We start from the raw sequence: 16,908 nt of genomic DNA on the forward strand, positions 1-16,908 counted from the left end.
AATTTAACATAGGATTCAAGCCTAAGAACTCCAAGAACTCTTAAATTATGCTTTCGATCAAAAAGTCTATCAAATCACGTCCGAATAACCTGAAATTTTGCACACACATCCCAAATGACACAACGAAGCTACTGAAACTCTCGGAATTCCATCCCGACCCCCTATATCAAAATATCGCCTATCAACCAGAAATTGCCAAATATCAATTTCGCCAATTCAAGCCTAAATCTTCTCTACAACTCCAAAGCCCATTCCGATCGCGCTCCTAAGTCAGAAATCACCTCCCGAAGCTAACCGAACAATCAGAACTCACATCCGAGCCCTCTAACACATAAGTCAACATCCGATTGACTTTTCCAACTTAAGCCTTCTTAAAAGAGACTAAGTGTCTCATTTCTTACCAAAATCCTCTCCGAACTCAAACTAATCAACCCGATCACATAAAACACGGATACGAAGCATAAAGAAGCTGAAATGGGGGAAAACGAAACGGTAACTCATAAGACGACTGGCCGGGTCATCACATCCTCCCCAACTTAAACAAATGTTCGTCCTCGAACGAGTCAAAAACATACCTGAAGCCTCGAATAGGTGAGGATATCTGCTCCGCATATCCTGCTCGGTCTCCCAGGTAGCCTCCTCCACGGGCCGACCTCTCCACTGCACTTTCACTGAAGCTACATCCTTTGACCTCAACTTCCGAACCTGACGACCCTTAGCTCCACATCATAGGTCAAATCATCGTCCAACTGAACTTTGCTGAAGTACAAAACATGAGACAGATCCCCAATATACTTCCGGAGCATAGAAACATGAAATACCGGATGCACGCTAGACAAGCTGGATGGCAAAGCAAGCTCATAAGCCCCCTTCCCAATCCTCCGAAGTACCTCAAATGGCCCAATAAATCGCGGACTCAACTTTCCTTTCTTTCCAAATCTCATAACACCCTTCATGGGCGATACCTTCAGCAAGACCTTCTCACCAATCGTGTAGGATACATCTCGAACCTTCCAGTTTGCATAGCTCTTCTGACGCGACTGTGCTGTACGAAGCCTCTCCTGAATCACCTTCACCTTCTCTAAGGCGTCCTGAACCAAATCTGTCCCCAATAGCCTAGCCTCGCCGGGCTCGAACCAATCAACCGAAGATCTATACCACCTCCCATACAAAGCCTCATACGGAGCTATCTGAATACTCGACTGGTAGTTGTTGTTGTAAGCAAACTCTGCAAGTGGCAAAAACTCATCACATGAACCTCCAAAATCAATAATACAAGCACGCAACATGTCCTCCAATATCTGAATAGTACGCTCGGACTGTCCGTCCGTCTGAGGATGAAATGTTGTGCTCAACTCCATCTAAGTACCCAACTCCCTCTGCACGACTCTCCAAAACTGCGAAGTAAACTGAGTACCTCTATCTGAGATGATGGAAACTAGAATACCATGCAACCAAAGAATCTCCCGGATATAAATCCATGCCAATCGCTCTAAAGAATAGGTAGTACACACAAGAATGAAGTGCACAGACTTGGTCAGCCGATCCACAATCACCCAAATAGCATCAAACCTCTTCAAAGTCCGTGGAAGTCCAACAACAAAGTCCATAGTAATCTTCTCCCACTTCCACTCGGGAATAACCATCTGCTGAAGCAAGCCACCCGGTCTCTGATGCTCATATTTCACCTGCTGACAATTGAGACACTGAGCTACAAATCCCACGATATATTTCTTCATTCTCCTCCACCAATAGTGCTGCCTCAAATTCTGATACATCTTCGCGGCACCCGGATGAATGGAATACCGCGAGCTATGGGCCTCCTCCAGAATCAACTCTCTAAGCCCATCTACATTGGGCACACAAATCCGGCCCTGCATCCTCAACACACCATCATCACCGATGGTCACATCTCTGGCATCATCATGCTGAACTCTGTCCTTAAGGACAAGCAAATGTGGATCATCATACTGGCGATCTCTGATGCGATCATATAAGGAAGACTGAGAAACCACATAAGCCAACACCCGACTAGGATCCAAAATATCTAGTCTCACAAACCGATTGGCCAAGGACTGAACATCAACTGCAAGGGGTCTCTCCCCAACTGGAATATATGCCAAACTCCCCATACTCACTGGGTGATACAATATGGTAATATCATAATCCTTAAGCAACTCTAACCATCTTCGCTGCCTCAAATTAAGATCATTTTGCTTGAACAAATGCTGAAGACTGCGGTGATCAGTGAATACCTCACAAGATACGCCATACATGTAGTGCCTCCAAATCTTCAATACATGAACTATTGCAGCCAACTCCAAATCATGAACGGGGTAGTTTTTCTCATGGGGCTTCAACTGACGAGAAGCATAGGCAATGACTCTACCCTCCTGCATCAGTACACAACCAATCCCAACTCTCGAAGCATCACAATACACGGTATATGAACCTGAAGCTGATGGCAGAACCAATACTGGAGCTGTGGTCAACGTTGTCTTGGGCTTCCGAAAGCTCTCCTCACACTCGTCCAACCATACAAATGAAACACCCTTCTAAGTCAACTTGGTCAAGGGCACTGCGATAGATGAAAATCCCTAAACAAACCGGCGATAATAACCTGCCAAACCGAGAAAACTACGAATCTCTGTGGTTGAGGACGGTCTAGGCCAACTCTGAACCGCCTCTATCTTATTTGGATCAACTTGCGTATCCTTGTCGGACACCACGTGCCCCAAGAAAGCCACTGAACTGAGCCAAAACTCACACTTGGAGAATTTTGCATAAAGCTTCTCCTCTCTCAATCTCTGCAACACAACTCTCAAATGCTCCACGTGCTCCTACTGACTACGCGAATACACCAGAATATCGTCAATGAAGACTATGACGAATGAATCGAGATAAGGCCGGAACACGCTGTTCATCAAATGCATGAAAGTTGTTGGGGCATTGGTTAGCCCGAAAGACATCACAAGGAACTCATAATGACCATATCTGGTCCTGAAAGCAGTCTTAAGAATATTCGAATCCCTGATCTTTAACTGATGATAGCCCGAACGAAGATCAATCTTAGAGAACACCCTCGCTCCCTGAAGCTGGTCAAATAAATCATCAGTGTGAGGCAAAGGATACTTGTTCTTAATTGTTACCTTGTTCAATTGCTTGTAATCAATGCACATTCTCATTGTGCCATCCTTCTTCTTCACAAACCGAACTGGTGCACCCCACGGTGACACACTAGGCCGAATGAACCCTCTTATGTAGGAGTTCCTAAAGCTGCTCCTTCAATTCTTTCAATTCTGCTGGTGCCATCCGATACGGCGGAATAGAAATGGGCTGAGTGCCCGGCACCAGGTCAATACCAAAATCAATATCCCTGTCCGGTGGCATGCCCGACAAATCTGCAGGAAAAATATCGGGAAAATCCCTCACAACTGGAATAGAATCAATGCTAGGAGTGTCAGCTCCAACATCTCTCACGAACTCTAGATATGACAAACAACTATTTCCAACCATACGCAGGGCCTTCAAGAAAGACATCACTCTACTAGGAACATAATCAGTCACGCCACGCCACTCGATCCGCAGTATACCCGGCATAGCCAAAGTGACTGTCTTAGTATGACAGTCTAGAATAGCATGACACGGGGATAGCCAATCCATGCCTAAAATGAAATCAAAATCCACCATGCTCAATAGCAATAGATCTACTCGGGTCTTCAGACCCCCAATAGTCACCACACATGACGGGTACACACGGTCTACAACAACAATATCGCCCACTAGGGTAGATACATGAATAGGTAAAGTAAGAAACTCACGGGGCGTACCCAAATAATGAGCAAAGTATGATGACACATAAGAAAATGTGGAACCTGGATCAAATAATGCAAAGGCATCTCTGTGGCAGACTGAAATAATACCTATAATGACAGCATCCGAAGTAATGGCGTCGGGTCTGCCTGGGAGTGCATAGAAATGGGCCTGACCGCCCCCTGATCAACCTTCCTCTCTAGGGCGACCCTTGGCTGCCTAACCTCCACCCCTAGCTGGCTGGGCGGGTGGTAAAGTAACTGGAGCAGAAGTCGAGGGCTGACCCTTCTGCTTAGGCTGACCATCACGAAGTCGAGGGCACTGCCTCCTCATATGTCCAAACTCTCCACACTCATAACAACTACCCGGTGCTGGAGATGGGAACTAGAGGGAACCCCTCGCACCGGAGTGATTAGCTGATGCACTCGACGCAGAACAACCCTGAGCTGATGGGGCATGAGACGAACTCTGAGCTGGAAGGGCACTGAGTGAAGGCTAGCCCTGCTGAGACCCATGATGACCACGACCGGAAGATGCCCACGATACTTTGGACGGGCCAAATGAGCAGGCCTGAAAGAACGACCTCTACCATGCTGGAACTGGCCTCTCGAAGGAGCACCACTGTAACTGCTCGATCCTCGAGGCCTCTTGGCCTCCCTCTCCTCTCGCTCCCGACGGCGAACCGTCTCAATCTCACGAGCGATATCAACCACCTCCTCGAACGTAGCACCCAATACTCTCTCTAGTCATCAGAATACGGAGATGGTAGTTAAGGCCATCCACAAATCTCCTGATCCTCTCACGATCTATCAGAATCATCCAAATGGCATGAAGAGCCAACTCAGAAAACCTCATCTCATACTGGGTCACGGTCATACCCCCTGCGTCAACCACTCAAACTGCCTACGCAGTTCCTCTCTATGGGACTGCGTTACATAATTTTCTAAGAAGAGAGCAGAGAACTACTGCCAAGAAAGGGGTGCTGCACCAACCGGCCTACGCCTCTCAAAATCCTCCCACCAAGTAAAGGCAGCCCCCGAGAACTGAAAGGTGGTAAATGCCACACCACTAGACTCAAGAATCCCTGCTGTACGGAGCATTCGCTGGCACTTGTCAAGAAAACCCTAGGCATCCTCGTCCTCAGTACCACTAAACGACGGAGGCTGGAGCCTACCAAACCTCTCAAGACGACGCTGCTCATCGTCCGGCATAGCTGGCACAACAAATTCCTGAGCTGGTGTAACCGGCTGAGCTGGAGGTGCCCCCGGTGTTTGTAGTCCCTGCACTACCTGCTCGGTGTGCGAGCAGCGGGGGTCCGATTCCCTCCCCCAGCCTATGAGGTAGCTGCTGCGGTAGTGGCTGAAACTGTCTGAGCCAGGCCAGTGCAAACTGATAAGATCTGGGCCAAGGCCTCCTGAAGACCCAAAATCACGATGGGCATAGCTGGTGCCTGAACTGGTGCTGCTAGAGCATCCGTAACTAGAGCCTGATCCGGAGCTAGGGCAGCTGGTGGATCTGCAAGTGCTTCCCTCGCTGCTCTGCCCCTACCACGACCACGACCACAGCCTCTGGTGGTCTCAGTTGGTGGCATTGGTGGTCGTCCACCTCGTCCGGTAGCTCGCGTTCTCACCATCTGTGAGAAAATGGAATACAGAAGTTTAGTTCTCAGATCAACAAAGTCGCACGACAAGAATTTCAAGAATGTGAAGTTTTTCCTAAAGGTTCTGCAGCCTCTCGAGGATAAATACAGACGTCTCCAAACCGATCCGCGAGACTCTACTAAACCGGCTCATGACTTGCGAGACCTATGTAACCTAGGCTCTGATGCCAACTTGTCACGACCCCAACCCCGGTCGTGATGGCGCCCAACACACTGCTAGGCAAGCCTGACCAACTAACAACCCTTTCTGTTTTCTTATAAAAATCATTATCAGCTAATACAGTTAAATTGCTAAATTACTCCAATAAGAGTTTAAGACAACGAGTTAAATATGCGGAAATTCAGATGATAATACCACTACATAGACCATACAGATCTAGTGTCACAAGTCTCAAGCCTCTAGTACAAGTTTAACAACCTAATACATGTCCATCTAGGGAATACTAATTAATAACAAGGATAGAAAGGAGGGATCAGGGCTGCGGACGCCATGCAGCTACCTCGATGCTCCCGGATATGCGCTGCTTAACTCAGCCTCAGATGCACCTGGATCTGCACGCAAGGTGCAGGGAGTAATGTGAGTACTCCGACCCAATGAGTAATAAGCATAAATAATGACTGAGAATAAGAAATCACGAAAAACACAAAGTAATCTATACTGCGGCAGTTAAAAAAAACAAGTAATATGAGAGTAATAAACCAATGGAAGCGAAATGTAGAAATACTACAACAAATAAGCAGTTAAGTGACAGACATATAAAGAGAAATCAACACATAGAACGGTACCCTATAGTACCCGCTGCGGCGTGCAGCCCGCTCCATTTATTTATCGTTGACGGCGCTCACTGGGGGTGTGCATACTCCGGGAGGGGCCCCTTGCGGCCCAAGCGCAATATCAAGCTATCTCGTGGCATCAAATCTAGGCCTTCGGCCTCATATCAATATCAGTATAACACTGCTGCGGCGCGCAACCCGATCCTATAGTATCCTCACATCTGGCCCTTGGCCGTACTAAGTCTAGAAATCATATAAGCCCCTCGGGCAATAGTAAAATAGTAGTTCTCAGCCCAAAACATCATTTAATATATCTTTTAGTTTCAAAAATCGAGTAAAAGTGGCTGAGTTGTAAGATAGTAGAAAACGGTACGACTGAGTTCAAGTAGTAAGTCAAACAGTGAGGAAATAGTAAATAAACTCCCCGGAGGGTTCAAAGAATTGGCAAGAAGCCCAAATATGACAATCAGTCCAAATAATGATGATAACAAATAAGCTTTAATCAAATACGCAGTAGAAGCATCACTCGGGACGGACCAAGTCACAATCCCCAATAGTAAACGACCCGCGCTTATCATCAAGCGCGTGTCTCACCTCAACATAGCACTACGATGTGCAAATCCGGGGTTTCAAACCCTCAGCACATCATTTACATTCATTACTCACCTCGAACCGGCGAAATCTCTAGCTCGCGACGCCTTTGCCCCTCAAATCGGCCTCCACGTGCATCGAATCTATCCAAAAATCAGAACGAATACGTCACAATATGCTAAGGGAACAAAGCCCAAGCGAAAACAATCAACAAAGGGCACTATTCCCGAAATTACCAAAACTCGACCCCCGAGCCCACGTCTCGAAATTTGACCAAATTCACAAAACTAGAATCCTTATACTCTCATAAGTCTAACCATACCAAAATTATCCAATTCCGATACCATTTGGTCCCTCAAATCATCGTTTTACATTTTTGAAAGGTTTCACAATTTTCTCCCCAAATTCCATCCCAAATCACGAATTAAATGATGAATTCAATGATAGATTCATGTACTCTAGCCAAATCTGAGTTAAAATTACTTACCCTGATGATTTTCTTGAAAAACCTTCGAAAAATCGTCAAAATCCGAGCTCTCTAGGTCAAAATATTAAATAAAATCCAAAACCTCGTATTTATAGAGTACCCCTCAGATTTCAGCCGCCGCGGGCCGCATCAAATCGACCGCAGTCCGCGCAAAAATAACCGGAGCCGCACGGGCCTTCCTCTGTAGTGACAGGCTTTAGTATTTTGGCCATAAATTTCGCTACAGATGTCCAAATTGTGATATATTTACCTTTCTGGAAACTAGACACGAAGAGCTACAACTTTTGTTTTTGAATCATCTCAAAATTTCCTTGTAGATCAAAAGATATGAGCTTCCGAAGTAGGACCAATGGAACGTTTCTTCACCGCGGCCGCGCCCACTTTTGTGTGGTCCGCGCAACGCCTACCGCGCCCGCGCCCGTTTTTGTGCGGTTTGCACTGCACTCACCGCGGGCGCACTTATTTTTGTGCGGACCGCGTGGGTAAGTTCTGGGGCCTGCAACCCTCCTGGACCTGCTGCAACTATGATTTTTGGCCTAAAACATCCCGGAATCTACCCGGGACCCCCGAAACTTCAAACTAATTGTACCAACACATCCCATGACATCGTTCAAATTTGTTCAACACTTCAGAACGCTTACAACAACATCAAATCATCAATTTAACATAGGATTCAAGCCTAAGAACTCCAAGAACTCTTAAACTATGCTTTCGATCAAAAAGTCTATCAAATCACGTCCGAATGACCTGAAATTTTGCACACACATCCCAAATGACACAACGAAGCTACTGAAACTCTCGGAATTCCATCCCGACCCCTATATCAAAATATCGCCTATCAACCGGAAATTGCCAAATATCAATTTCGCCAATTCAAGCCTAAATCTTCTCTACAACTCCAAAGCTCATTCCGATCGCGCTCCTAAGTCACAAATCACCTCCCGAAGCTAACCGAACCATCGGAACTCACATCCGAGCCCTCTAACGCATAAGTCAACATCCGGTTGACTTTTCCAACTTAACCCTTCTTAAAAGAGACTAAGTGTTTCATTTATTACCAAAATCCTCTCCGAACTCAAACTAATCAACCCGATCACATAAAACACGGATACGAAGCATAAAGAAGCTGAAATGGAGGAAAACAGAGCGGTAACTCATGAGACGACTGGCCGGGTCGTCACAGTTATTTACTCTTAACTGTTTGGCTTATCGGTTATCGATTTTTAAATGTATTAATCCGCTAGCCACCCGATAAGATATCAGCGGATTGGTATAGGTTTAACTTTTATCGGACGATTTATCAGCCTAATTCAGTCTATATTGCATGTATTTGTTGTTTGCTGACCGCCTAGCATACAAATTCAGAATAGGATTATTCTGAATTTGTTAGCAACATCGTTACCAGCTAGCATGCAGATGTTAACATTTATGTCCACTGCCATGCATCTTAGAAGTTAAAAAGATTGGTTGAAAACCAACAAACAATAAATGCAAATTAGTCCAGACGGATTATTCAAGGAGATTACCACAGCCAAACCTCGATAACAGTCTTCATTCATAAAAAAGTTATCCACTGTATCTATATACAATTAATATAATTAATAACGCCTATTTACAATTAATATATATATATATATATTCTTAACGGATTATCCGTTAAGAAATCTGAATAATCTGCCCCCAAATCGATAAGTCGTTAACGAAAAAATTTCAATCTATTTTTCGTCCGTTAAACCGTTAACCCGATACTAATAAGCCATTAAACTTCGGTTTCGGTTCGGTTTTGAACACCCCCACTTTTAGGGGTACTTTCTTTTGTTTAAGGTGACCACGAGGGATGACAGTGACACAATTCTTACTCGTATCTGCATCTGCGTTTTTGAGGGCTTAAAGTATAGGTCACGTTATTTTATGTATTCCTTATAAATGTACGAGTATATCCCAAGAAATTAATAAGTTGCATCCTCCCGTCTTATGTTTTCCAGGCTTTATGATATCCAAACGGAATGGTTAAGTGACCAATTCACTTCTTTATTTTGGTTCAAAATAAGTGTTCATTTATATAATCAAGAAAAAATTCAATTTATTTTTCCAAAATTACTCTTATATACGTATCTCTAAAAAGTTATTTACTCCTCACATTTGAAAAGAAAAATAAGTACTACTATAACTATGGTGCAACATTTAACGAAGGATAGTTTAGTCATACTAACTATTTTCATCTAAAGTTTAATATTTCATTAATGAGTGTGCCCAAAGCAAATTGGTCACTTATTGTGGATCGGAAAGACTAATTCTCAAAGGCAAAACTTAGGTTATTCAAGAAGAGTCACAGCAATTCCCAATTTAAGGAAGAAGATCCTCTGGAATCAAGTCATTCGCTTTCTTAATTAAGTCATTTGCATACTAAAAGAGTTAAAAGGGGTGGTGAGTGGGTTCATTCCATAACATAAAATTCTGTAATAGCAAAAACGTTGACCTCTGCTGAAGAGACGGTTGGAGATGTCCAACCTTTGCACCATTTTTTTACATTATTTATACCAAAAAAGAATATTCTTTTTGTAGTATTCTCTATCTTCTATATTATATTATTTTTATTTAAATTTATTTTTTAATTTCATAGAACAAATCCTTTTTTTTTACATATTCATCCCATATAATTCATATTTCTTTCTTATATAACATTTAATATAAAATAATTTTATATCATAAATCTTTAAATAATATAAATTATTAGCATATATTATATATTATACATATTAACGAATAATTCAAATAAAAATAAAATAATCGATAAGATATAATTAAATAAATATTGCATTATTGTAAGCACGTGATTTTTGCCCTATATGAGAATTACTCCCAAAAAATTCAAAATCAAATGATTTTCCTTGGTGTGCAATTTTGTGAGATTTTGTGATATTTTTGGATAATTATTTGTATTTGTCTGTGTTTGCTTATTTGTTAAATTAATAAAAAATACAAAAATATGTCGCATTTTGCATGTAGGATTTAATTCTACAATTGTTAGTAATTAAATTAGTTTTACAAAAATTAAAAATTACAAAAATAGGCATCTTTTGCATTTTTAGCATTTAATGTCCAAATATACAATTTTATGCTTAATTATTACTTAATTGTGCATTAATTGTTATTGGGAGTTAATTTGCGCTTTTATAACTTAATTTAATTCTTAATAATAGTTTAAGTATTTTTATAATTTAGTTTTAGAGAAATAAAAGAAGAAAAGAAAGCAAAAATATAAAGAAAGTCGGAATTGGGCATCTTCTTCAATTTCAAGCCACAGGCCCAAATAATTGCCCAACCTTCTCCATGACCCGGTCCACTTCAAACTCGGCCCCATTAACCTCAAAATGACCTAGCCCTTCCTATTCTTCATTTTTTCATTTTTCCAGAAAACCCTAAAAAAACTAAGAAACCATCCGCCCCCGCCCCCCCATTTTTGCTTCTTCTTCTCCAAAATACCAAACACCCCAAGCATCCATGGCAGCCCTTCTGCCTCCCCATCGACAACACACACACACATCAAACACTCACAAGCTCCACCACCCTCGCGTCCAAATAGACCCCGCCGCATCTGCCTTCATCGTCTTCGTCGAGCTCAAGCTTGAGCTCGACATCCATGGTCGCCTCTGCTGCTTCGTCGTCTTTCTTCGGCACCAACGAAAACGTCAAGCTGCGTCGGCTTCAAAAGACTACTTAAAACAGTCCATCGCCGAGTTCATATGCTGTTATGGCTGCTGCCTCGCCGTGCCTCGGCTCCTTCATCGTCTTCTGCTTCACCTCCCATGCTGCCGCGTCCAGCTTCGACGAGTAGCCATGGCTGCTCCAAACGGATGTGGTTGCTACTGTTTCAGTCTTCTTCCTCATCGACGACCTTAGTCGTTGAACGCAGCAGCATGTCGACGACCATAGTTGCTTCAGCTGCGTCGACCACTGCCTTCCTGCAACCACTCGTTTCCATGGCTGAAAACAGGAGAACAACCTCGTCCATGGCTGCCCTCTTCTTGGTTCATGCTTCCGGCGCTGCTTCTTCTGCTTTCAACTTCTTCACGTAAATCGCACCCCAGCTTCTTCAGTCAACTTCTTAAATTCGAGTTCGTAGTGGTTAGTCGTCCGTTGTTTCGATCCGGTTAGTAGATTTTTGAGTTTTATTTTGTCCGTATTTTGTTTTGATATTTCTGGAATCTAAAATCGGCAAATGTTTGTTTTGTTCATCGTTTGGATTAATTTTTTTAGTTTGTTCATGTGCTTTGTTAAATTAATTTTCAGATTTCAAATGGAAATTTAATTATTTATTTTTCATGTTTATTTCATGTTTGTTTTGTTGTTTAGGTAAAAATTTGTTAGTTTAATGTTTGTTAGATTCAAATTGAAATTTAATTGATTATTTCTTCAATTTGTTTCATGTTGTTATGTATTTTCCAGAAATTATTAATGTTGTTTGAATCGTTTGAATCCGTCATGTTTGTTGTTAAAAATAGATTTAGTTCATATTCATCTTTGTTTGAAGTTCATTGTTAATCCGGTAATTTAATGTGAGTTTATGTTTTTGATTTGTTGATTTAATTTGAATCATGCATTTTGCTGTTTGTATTGTTGTCTCTTTGCTCGTTCATTTTTTGTCTAAGTTAACCAGGATTGGTTCCCGATATGGTTAATTTGTTTCCATTAATTTTGAGTTATGTTGTTCATCGTGTTCATATGAGTTGTTGTTGAAGATTGTTGAGAAGTTGGTCATCTTGCCTATATTTTGATTAAGTTATGATTGATTGTTTGTTTAGAGCTGATGGGGCTAGTTTGGTAAATTGCATTACTTTCAGGGGTAGAATGGTAATTACAATAAGGTTGGAGGGGTAGTTTGGTAATTGAACATTATTATAATTGTTTATATAGGCAAGAGGGACAAAATATAATGGGGTGGTGTTTGATATAATTATTTAACATAATGGGGGACAAAACATAATGTAATGGAGGGGAATATTGTATTTGTTTATGTTAGGCATGGGGGACAAATTATAATGGGTTGGGGATGATGTATTTATTTAATGTAGGCATGGGGGACAAGGTTTAAAATAAAGAAAATATTAAGTAGTGGGGACAAAGCATGCCATTGGGGGAATATTTGGGGTTGGGAATTCAAGACAATAGTCTTGCTATAAATAAGAGTCATTTCTTGACTTGAAGGGGGAGGAGGAAGACTTAGAGATCATTATTAGGAGGATTACTTTCTAGAGAGATTTTTGGGGGAGAATATTTTTGAGAGTAATACATTCTGAAAATCTGATGAAGTGTGGTAGGGTTTGAAAAGAGAAAGACAATTTGAACTTTCACTTGAATAATTTCTGTTTGCCTTTCCTCAAGTGTTATTAAAAATCAGTAAACTACTGCATCTTGTATCCGTCTCTCTTCTGCTTTGACTGTGATTGCACTTTGGTATTGTTGGGTTTTCAATCTGTTACTGGGTTATTCTACTGGTTGTTACTGGTTTGCGGTGTTGCTGAACCTGCTGTTGCTGTGTTATTATTGCTGCTGACTCCTACTTCGTTTCTTCTTGTATTGCCATTTCCAGGTACACATTTGTACACTCTCAGCTTGAAGCGAAATGAAATATTAATCAGGCTTTGCTCCTGTTGATATCCTCCTATTTAGATTTGTGTTTGAATATAATTTTCCTTTCTTTGTATAAAAATGTAGTGATTGGTTAATGAGTAATGATGTTGCATATGTATAACCTTTTCATCTAATAATGTTAGTTTAAATTAATCAAAGAATAGTTAATCTGTTTTGATATTATTGTGCGTCAATCTCATGTTTCAGTGTTATTAAATAATAGGATATATAACGGAAGTAATCTCTCTTTGTACAAACTCGATTGCAATTTTCCATTTGCATTAGCCGTAAATTAATAACTAATAAGTTTGACCTTTTCAGCATGTAATTAATTGAGGGATTTCCTTTTATTTTTAGAGACGAACTTAATAGAAAAATGTAGTCATTATAGGTTTATCCTTTAAAATAAAAATGAGACGAGCCTTGCTAAATAAATCACACATCGCCGGGGCCCTCAATAAAATACATAACCATTGACTAGACTTTGGATTTGGCCGTTTAATGAACCTTCACGGCCTCTTCCTAAAATAACAATACGTTAGTCTCTTTAGGACGCGCCTTAATAAACCTTACCTTCTTAAACTCGGGTGCACATTTATGTGACCCAAATCCAAATCTCAACGGAGTCGAAATGTGTCTCTAATCACGGGTACATTGATTGTGACGTGGTTCGAGATGCGTGTCCATGACGTTGCAAATTCCTTTTGAAAAATAAGAACGAGATGAGCCTCGCCGAATAAAAATACAAAATTGCGGGGCCCTCAGTAAATACTTGTTTTAAAATTGCTTAGACTTCGGGATGGATCGTTTAGCAAAATTCCACGGCCCTACCTAAAGTAGATGATACGCTAGTCGCTTTAGGCGTGCCTTTAATAATTTAATTTCCTTAAACTCGGGTGCACATTGATGTGACCCAAATCCAAATCTCAACGGAGTCAAAGTGTGTCAATGACCACGGGTACATTGATTGTAACGCGGTTCGAGATACATTTTCACAACGTTGCAATTCTTGATAAAAATAACAGTAAATGATAAAAGCGGTTAAAAGTTAAACTTTGCACATAGGTTCAACATGTATTAAATCAGATAATCAAGCCAAATATGACAGTTGAGCGACCGTGCTAGAACCACGGAACTCGGGAATGCCTAACACCTTCTCCCGGGTTAACAGAATTCCTTATCCGGATTTCTGGTGCGCAGACTGTAGTACGGAGTCATTCTTTTACTCGATTCGGGATTAAAATTGGTGACTTTGGACACCCTAAATCTCCCAAGTGGCGACTCTGAAATTAATAAATAAATCCTCTTTCGATTGTCCTTTAATTGAAAAAACTCTCTTGCACCCTCTCGGGTACGGAAAAAGGAGGTGTGACAACTCTGGCGACTCTGCTGGGAACAAGACCCAGAATCTCTGGTTCAGGGTTAGAAATTCGAGCTTAGATAAATTGTTATATTTGGTTTTATCTGATTCTGTTACATGATATATGCCTAATGTGCTAAATGATGCTTTTACCGTTTTGATATTATCTGGACTGTATATATAAACTGTGCCGAAACCCCTCTCTTCTCTCTCTTGAGGAGTGCACGCTGGTCGTGACTTCTTTCTGTTAGTGTCATATACCAAAATAGAACGAGGATTCGGAGGAATGCAAAACCGGATGGCCCTTTGGTTACCGGTACACAGCTCCCATCCTTGGCTCGAGTTGTCCGCTCGGGTAAGCCAGGTCTAGAACAAATACCCAGGTTATGAACTTAGAATAACTCAGCTTCATGCCGGATCCCTGGTAGGAACATTTATTTGCATCATGTGCATTTGACTTAGGGGACTCAACACAGGGGTTGGGTCCGTCTAGGACAAGCAACCTGAAAATAATAAGACCATTTTTTTTGGCATCCTATGTGCTACATGTTGTATTTATTCAAGGGTGAATGGGTCATTCAGCGGACCAATGATAGTTGCGGACAAATAACACTCCTTATCATGCTGATCACATTAAATAAGAAAGTTGCACGATTTTTTTAGATAAGCATGCTATTATGTTAATTAAGCATATGGGGAACATTTGTGAAATTCAAGAAACCTTGGTATTCCATGTGTCCCCCACACTTCATTTTTGGGAAAAGCACATGGAGAACATTTGTGGAATCCAAGAAGTCTTGGAATCCCCTATGTCCCCCATGCTTCATTTTTGGGAAAAGCACATGGGGAATATTTGTGGAATCCAAGAAGTCTTGGAATTCCCTATGTCCCCATGCTTCATATTTTGGGAAAAGCGCATGGGGAACATTTGCGGAATTCAAGATGTCTTGGAAATCCTTATGTCTCCCATGCCACATTTTTGAAAAATAATAATAAATATATATATAAAAAATTATGTATAAAAAAAAAAAAGCATTGAAAATTCAAAAAGATTTTACATGTTGTCATCATTCTCCACAAATTAGAAAATCGTGCAAAAGAGGAGAAAATAACAGTGTAGAGATATAACTACTTATTTTTGAAAAAAAACCATTGTCCAAGTAGTGTCGAAACTCTGCAAAAATTTTGAAAAAAAAAAAAAAAAAGAAGGAATGTTTTATGTTTTACGTTAGTTTGTTTGTTTGTTATGAAGGAAAATAATAGTTTGTTTGTTTGTTGTGGAAAAAAATAGAAAATGGAAAAGGATCTTATCAAAAATAGTTTATTTACCCAAACTACGCGTGTTTGATTCTCACCGGGTGTGAGATACGTAGGCAACCCTCATCGGGTCCAACCACCCTTTTTGCTAAAATAGCCAAAAACCAATAAATAAATAAAAAGTGTGTCAAAATTTTAATTTTGTCATAAACAAGTCGGGCGGTGTCCAGCCTCCCCTTTTGCTAAAAAATAGCCAAAAAATAAATAAATAATAAAAAAAAATGTCAAATTTTAATTTTGTCATAAAGAAATCGGGTGACGCTGTTTTGTCAAGACATAGCCGAATGTTCCCGAAAGGGACGCCGGAAGGCTGGACTTTGCATAAGTAGCCACCTTTGGGTCATTTTTTTTAAGATTTGGTCAAGTTGACCCACACAGCCTTAAAAATCTTCGTCCCCGAGACGTTGAAAGGCCGTGTTTGCAATATTGAGTTTTCTAATTTGAAAAAACGATAAAAAGTGTCATAAATAAGCCAGGTGATTCTGTTTTGTCATAAATGGCCGAATGTTCCCGAAAGGGACGCCGGAAGGCTGACTTTGCATAAACAGCCACTTTTTGGGTCATGTTTAGGATTTTTGGTCTAGCTGACCCACACAGCCCTATAAATCTTCCTCCCCGAGGCGCTGAAGGGCCGTGTTTGCAACACCAGGTTTTATTGTAATTTGAAAAGAAAAAAGAGTCAACGGTCGGGTGAATACCAGTTGGATTTTTAGACAAAATAAGCCGAGCCAGCTTCGGCAGTGTCTTAAACCGTTCTTGCCGAAATAGCCTTAGAGTATCTTTCAGTTGTCGAAAGGCTATTTTCGTAAAAGAATGGACAAGTTTGTAAAGTGTCATAAAATAATCCTCCCGGCCTCAAAATTCATGTGAAATTTGGAAGGGGCCACATTTGCAAAAATAACCATTTGGTTGCATTTGTCAAATGGGAAAAGGATCTGGCCGTTTGTTTTTGAGTTTGTAAATATTTTTTATTAGAGTATGCGGGTTGTTTGATTTTTAAGTTTGTAGGTAATCTTTAAACCTTTGAAACCCAGTTTGTTTTATTATGAAAACTGATAATTCCAAAAGAAAAAGAAAAAAAGAGAATGTTCCGTTGCTTTTACCTTTCATTTGGTCCGAACTACGCAAGGTCTGGTTCATGCGGGGTCATGATACGTAGGCAATCTCCATAAGATTCGACCACAACAAAAAAAAAGCAAAAAAAAAGAGAATGAAAAAAAGAGAATGAAAAAGAAAAAGAAAAAAAAAAGAAATGAAAAAAGGAAAAAATGA

At 40.9% G+C, this 16,908-nt stretch overlaps 1 protein-coding gene across 1 annotated transcript; it reads right to left on the reverse strand.

Moving 5' to 3' along the window:
- Nucleotides 1-738: 738 nt before the first annotated feature.
- Nucleotides 739-1,289, reverse strand: LOC138877379 (uncharacterized). The gene is made up of 2 exons (XM_070156987.1): nt 966-1,289; nt 739-759 (listed from the first exon to the last, which is right to left on the reverse strand). Exons 1-2 carry the CDS (start codon nt 1,287-1,289, stop codon nt 739-741), a joined length of 345 nt encoding a protein of 114 aa, XP_070013088.1.
- Between the last annotated feature and the right edge of the window lie 15,619 nt (nt 1,290-16,908).

The sequence above is a fragment of the Nicotiana sylvestris genome, chromosome 9 (assembly GCF_000393655.2).
Source record: "Nicotiana sylvestris chromosome 9, ASM39365v2, whole genome shotgun sequence".
In the NCBI taxonomy this organism is placed as follows: Eukaryota; Viridiplantae; Streptophyta; class Magnoliopsida; order Solanales; family Solanaceae; genus Nicotiana; species Nicotiana sylvestris.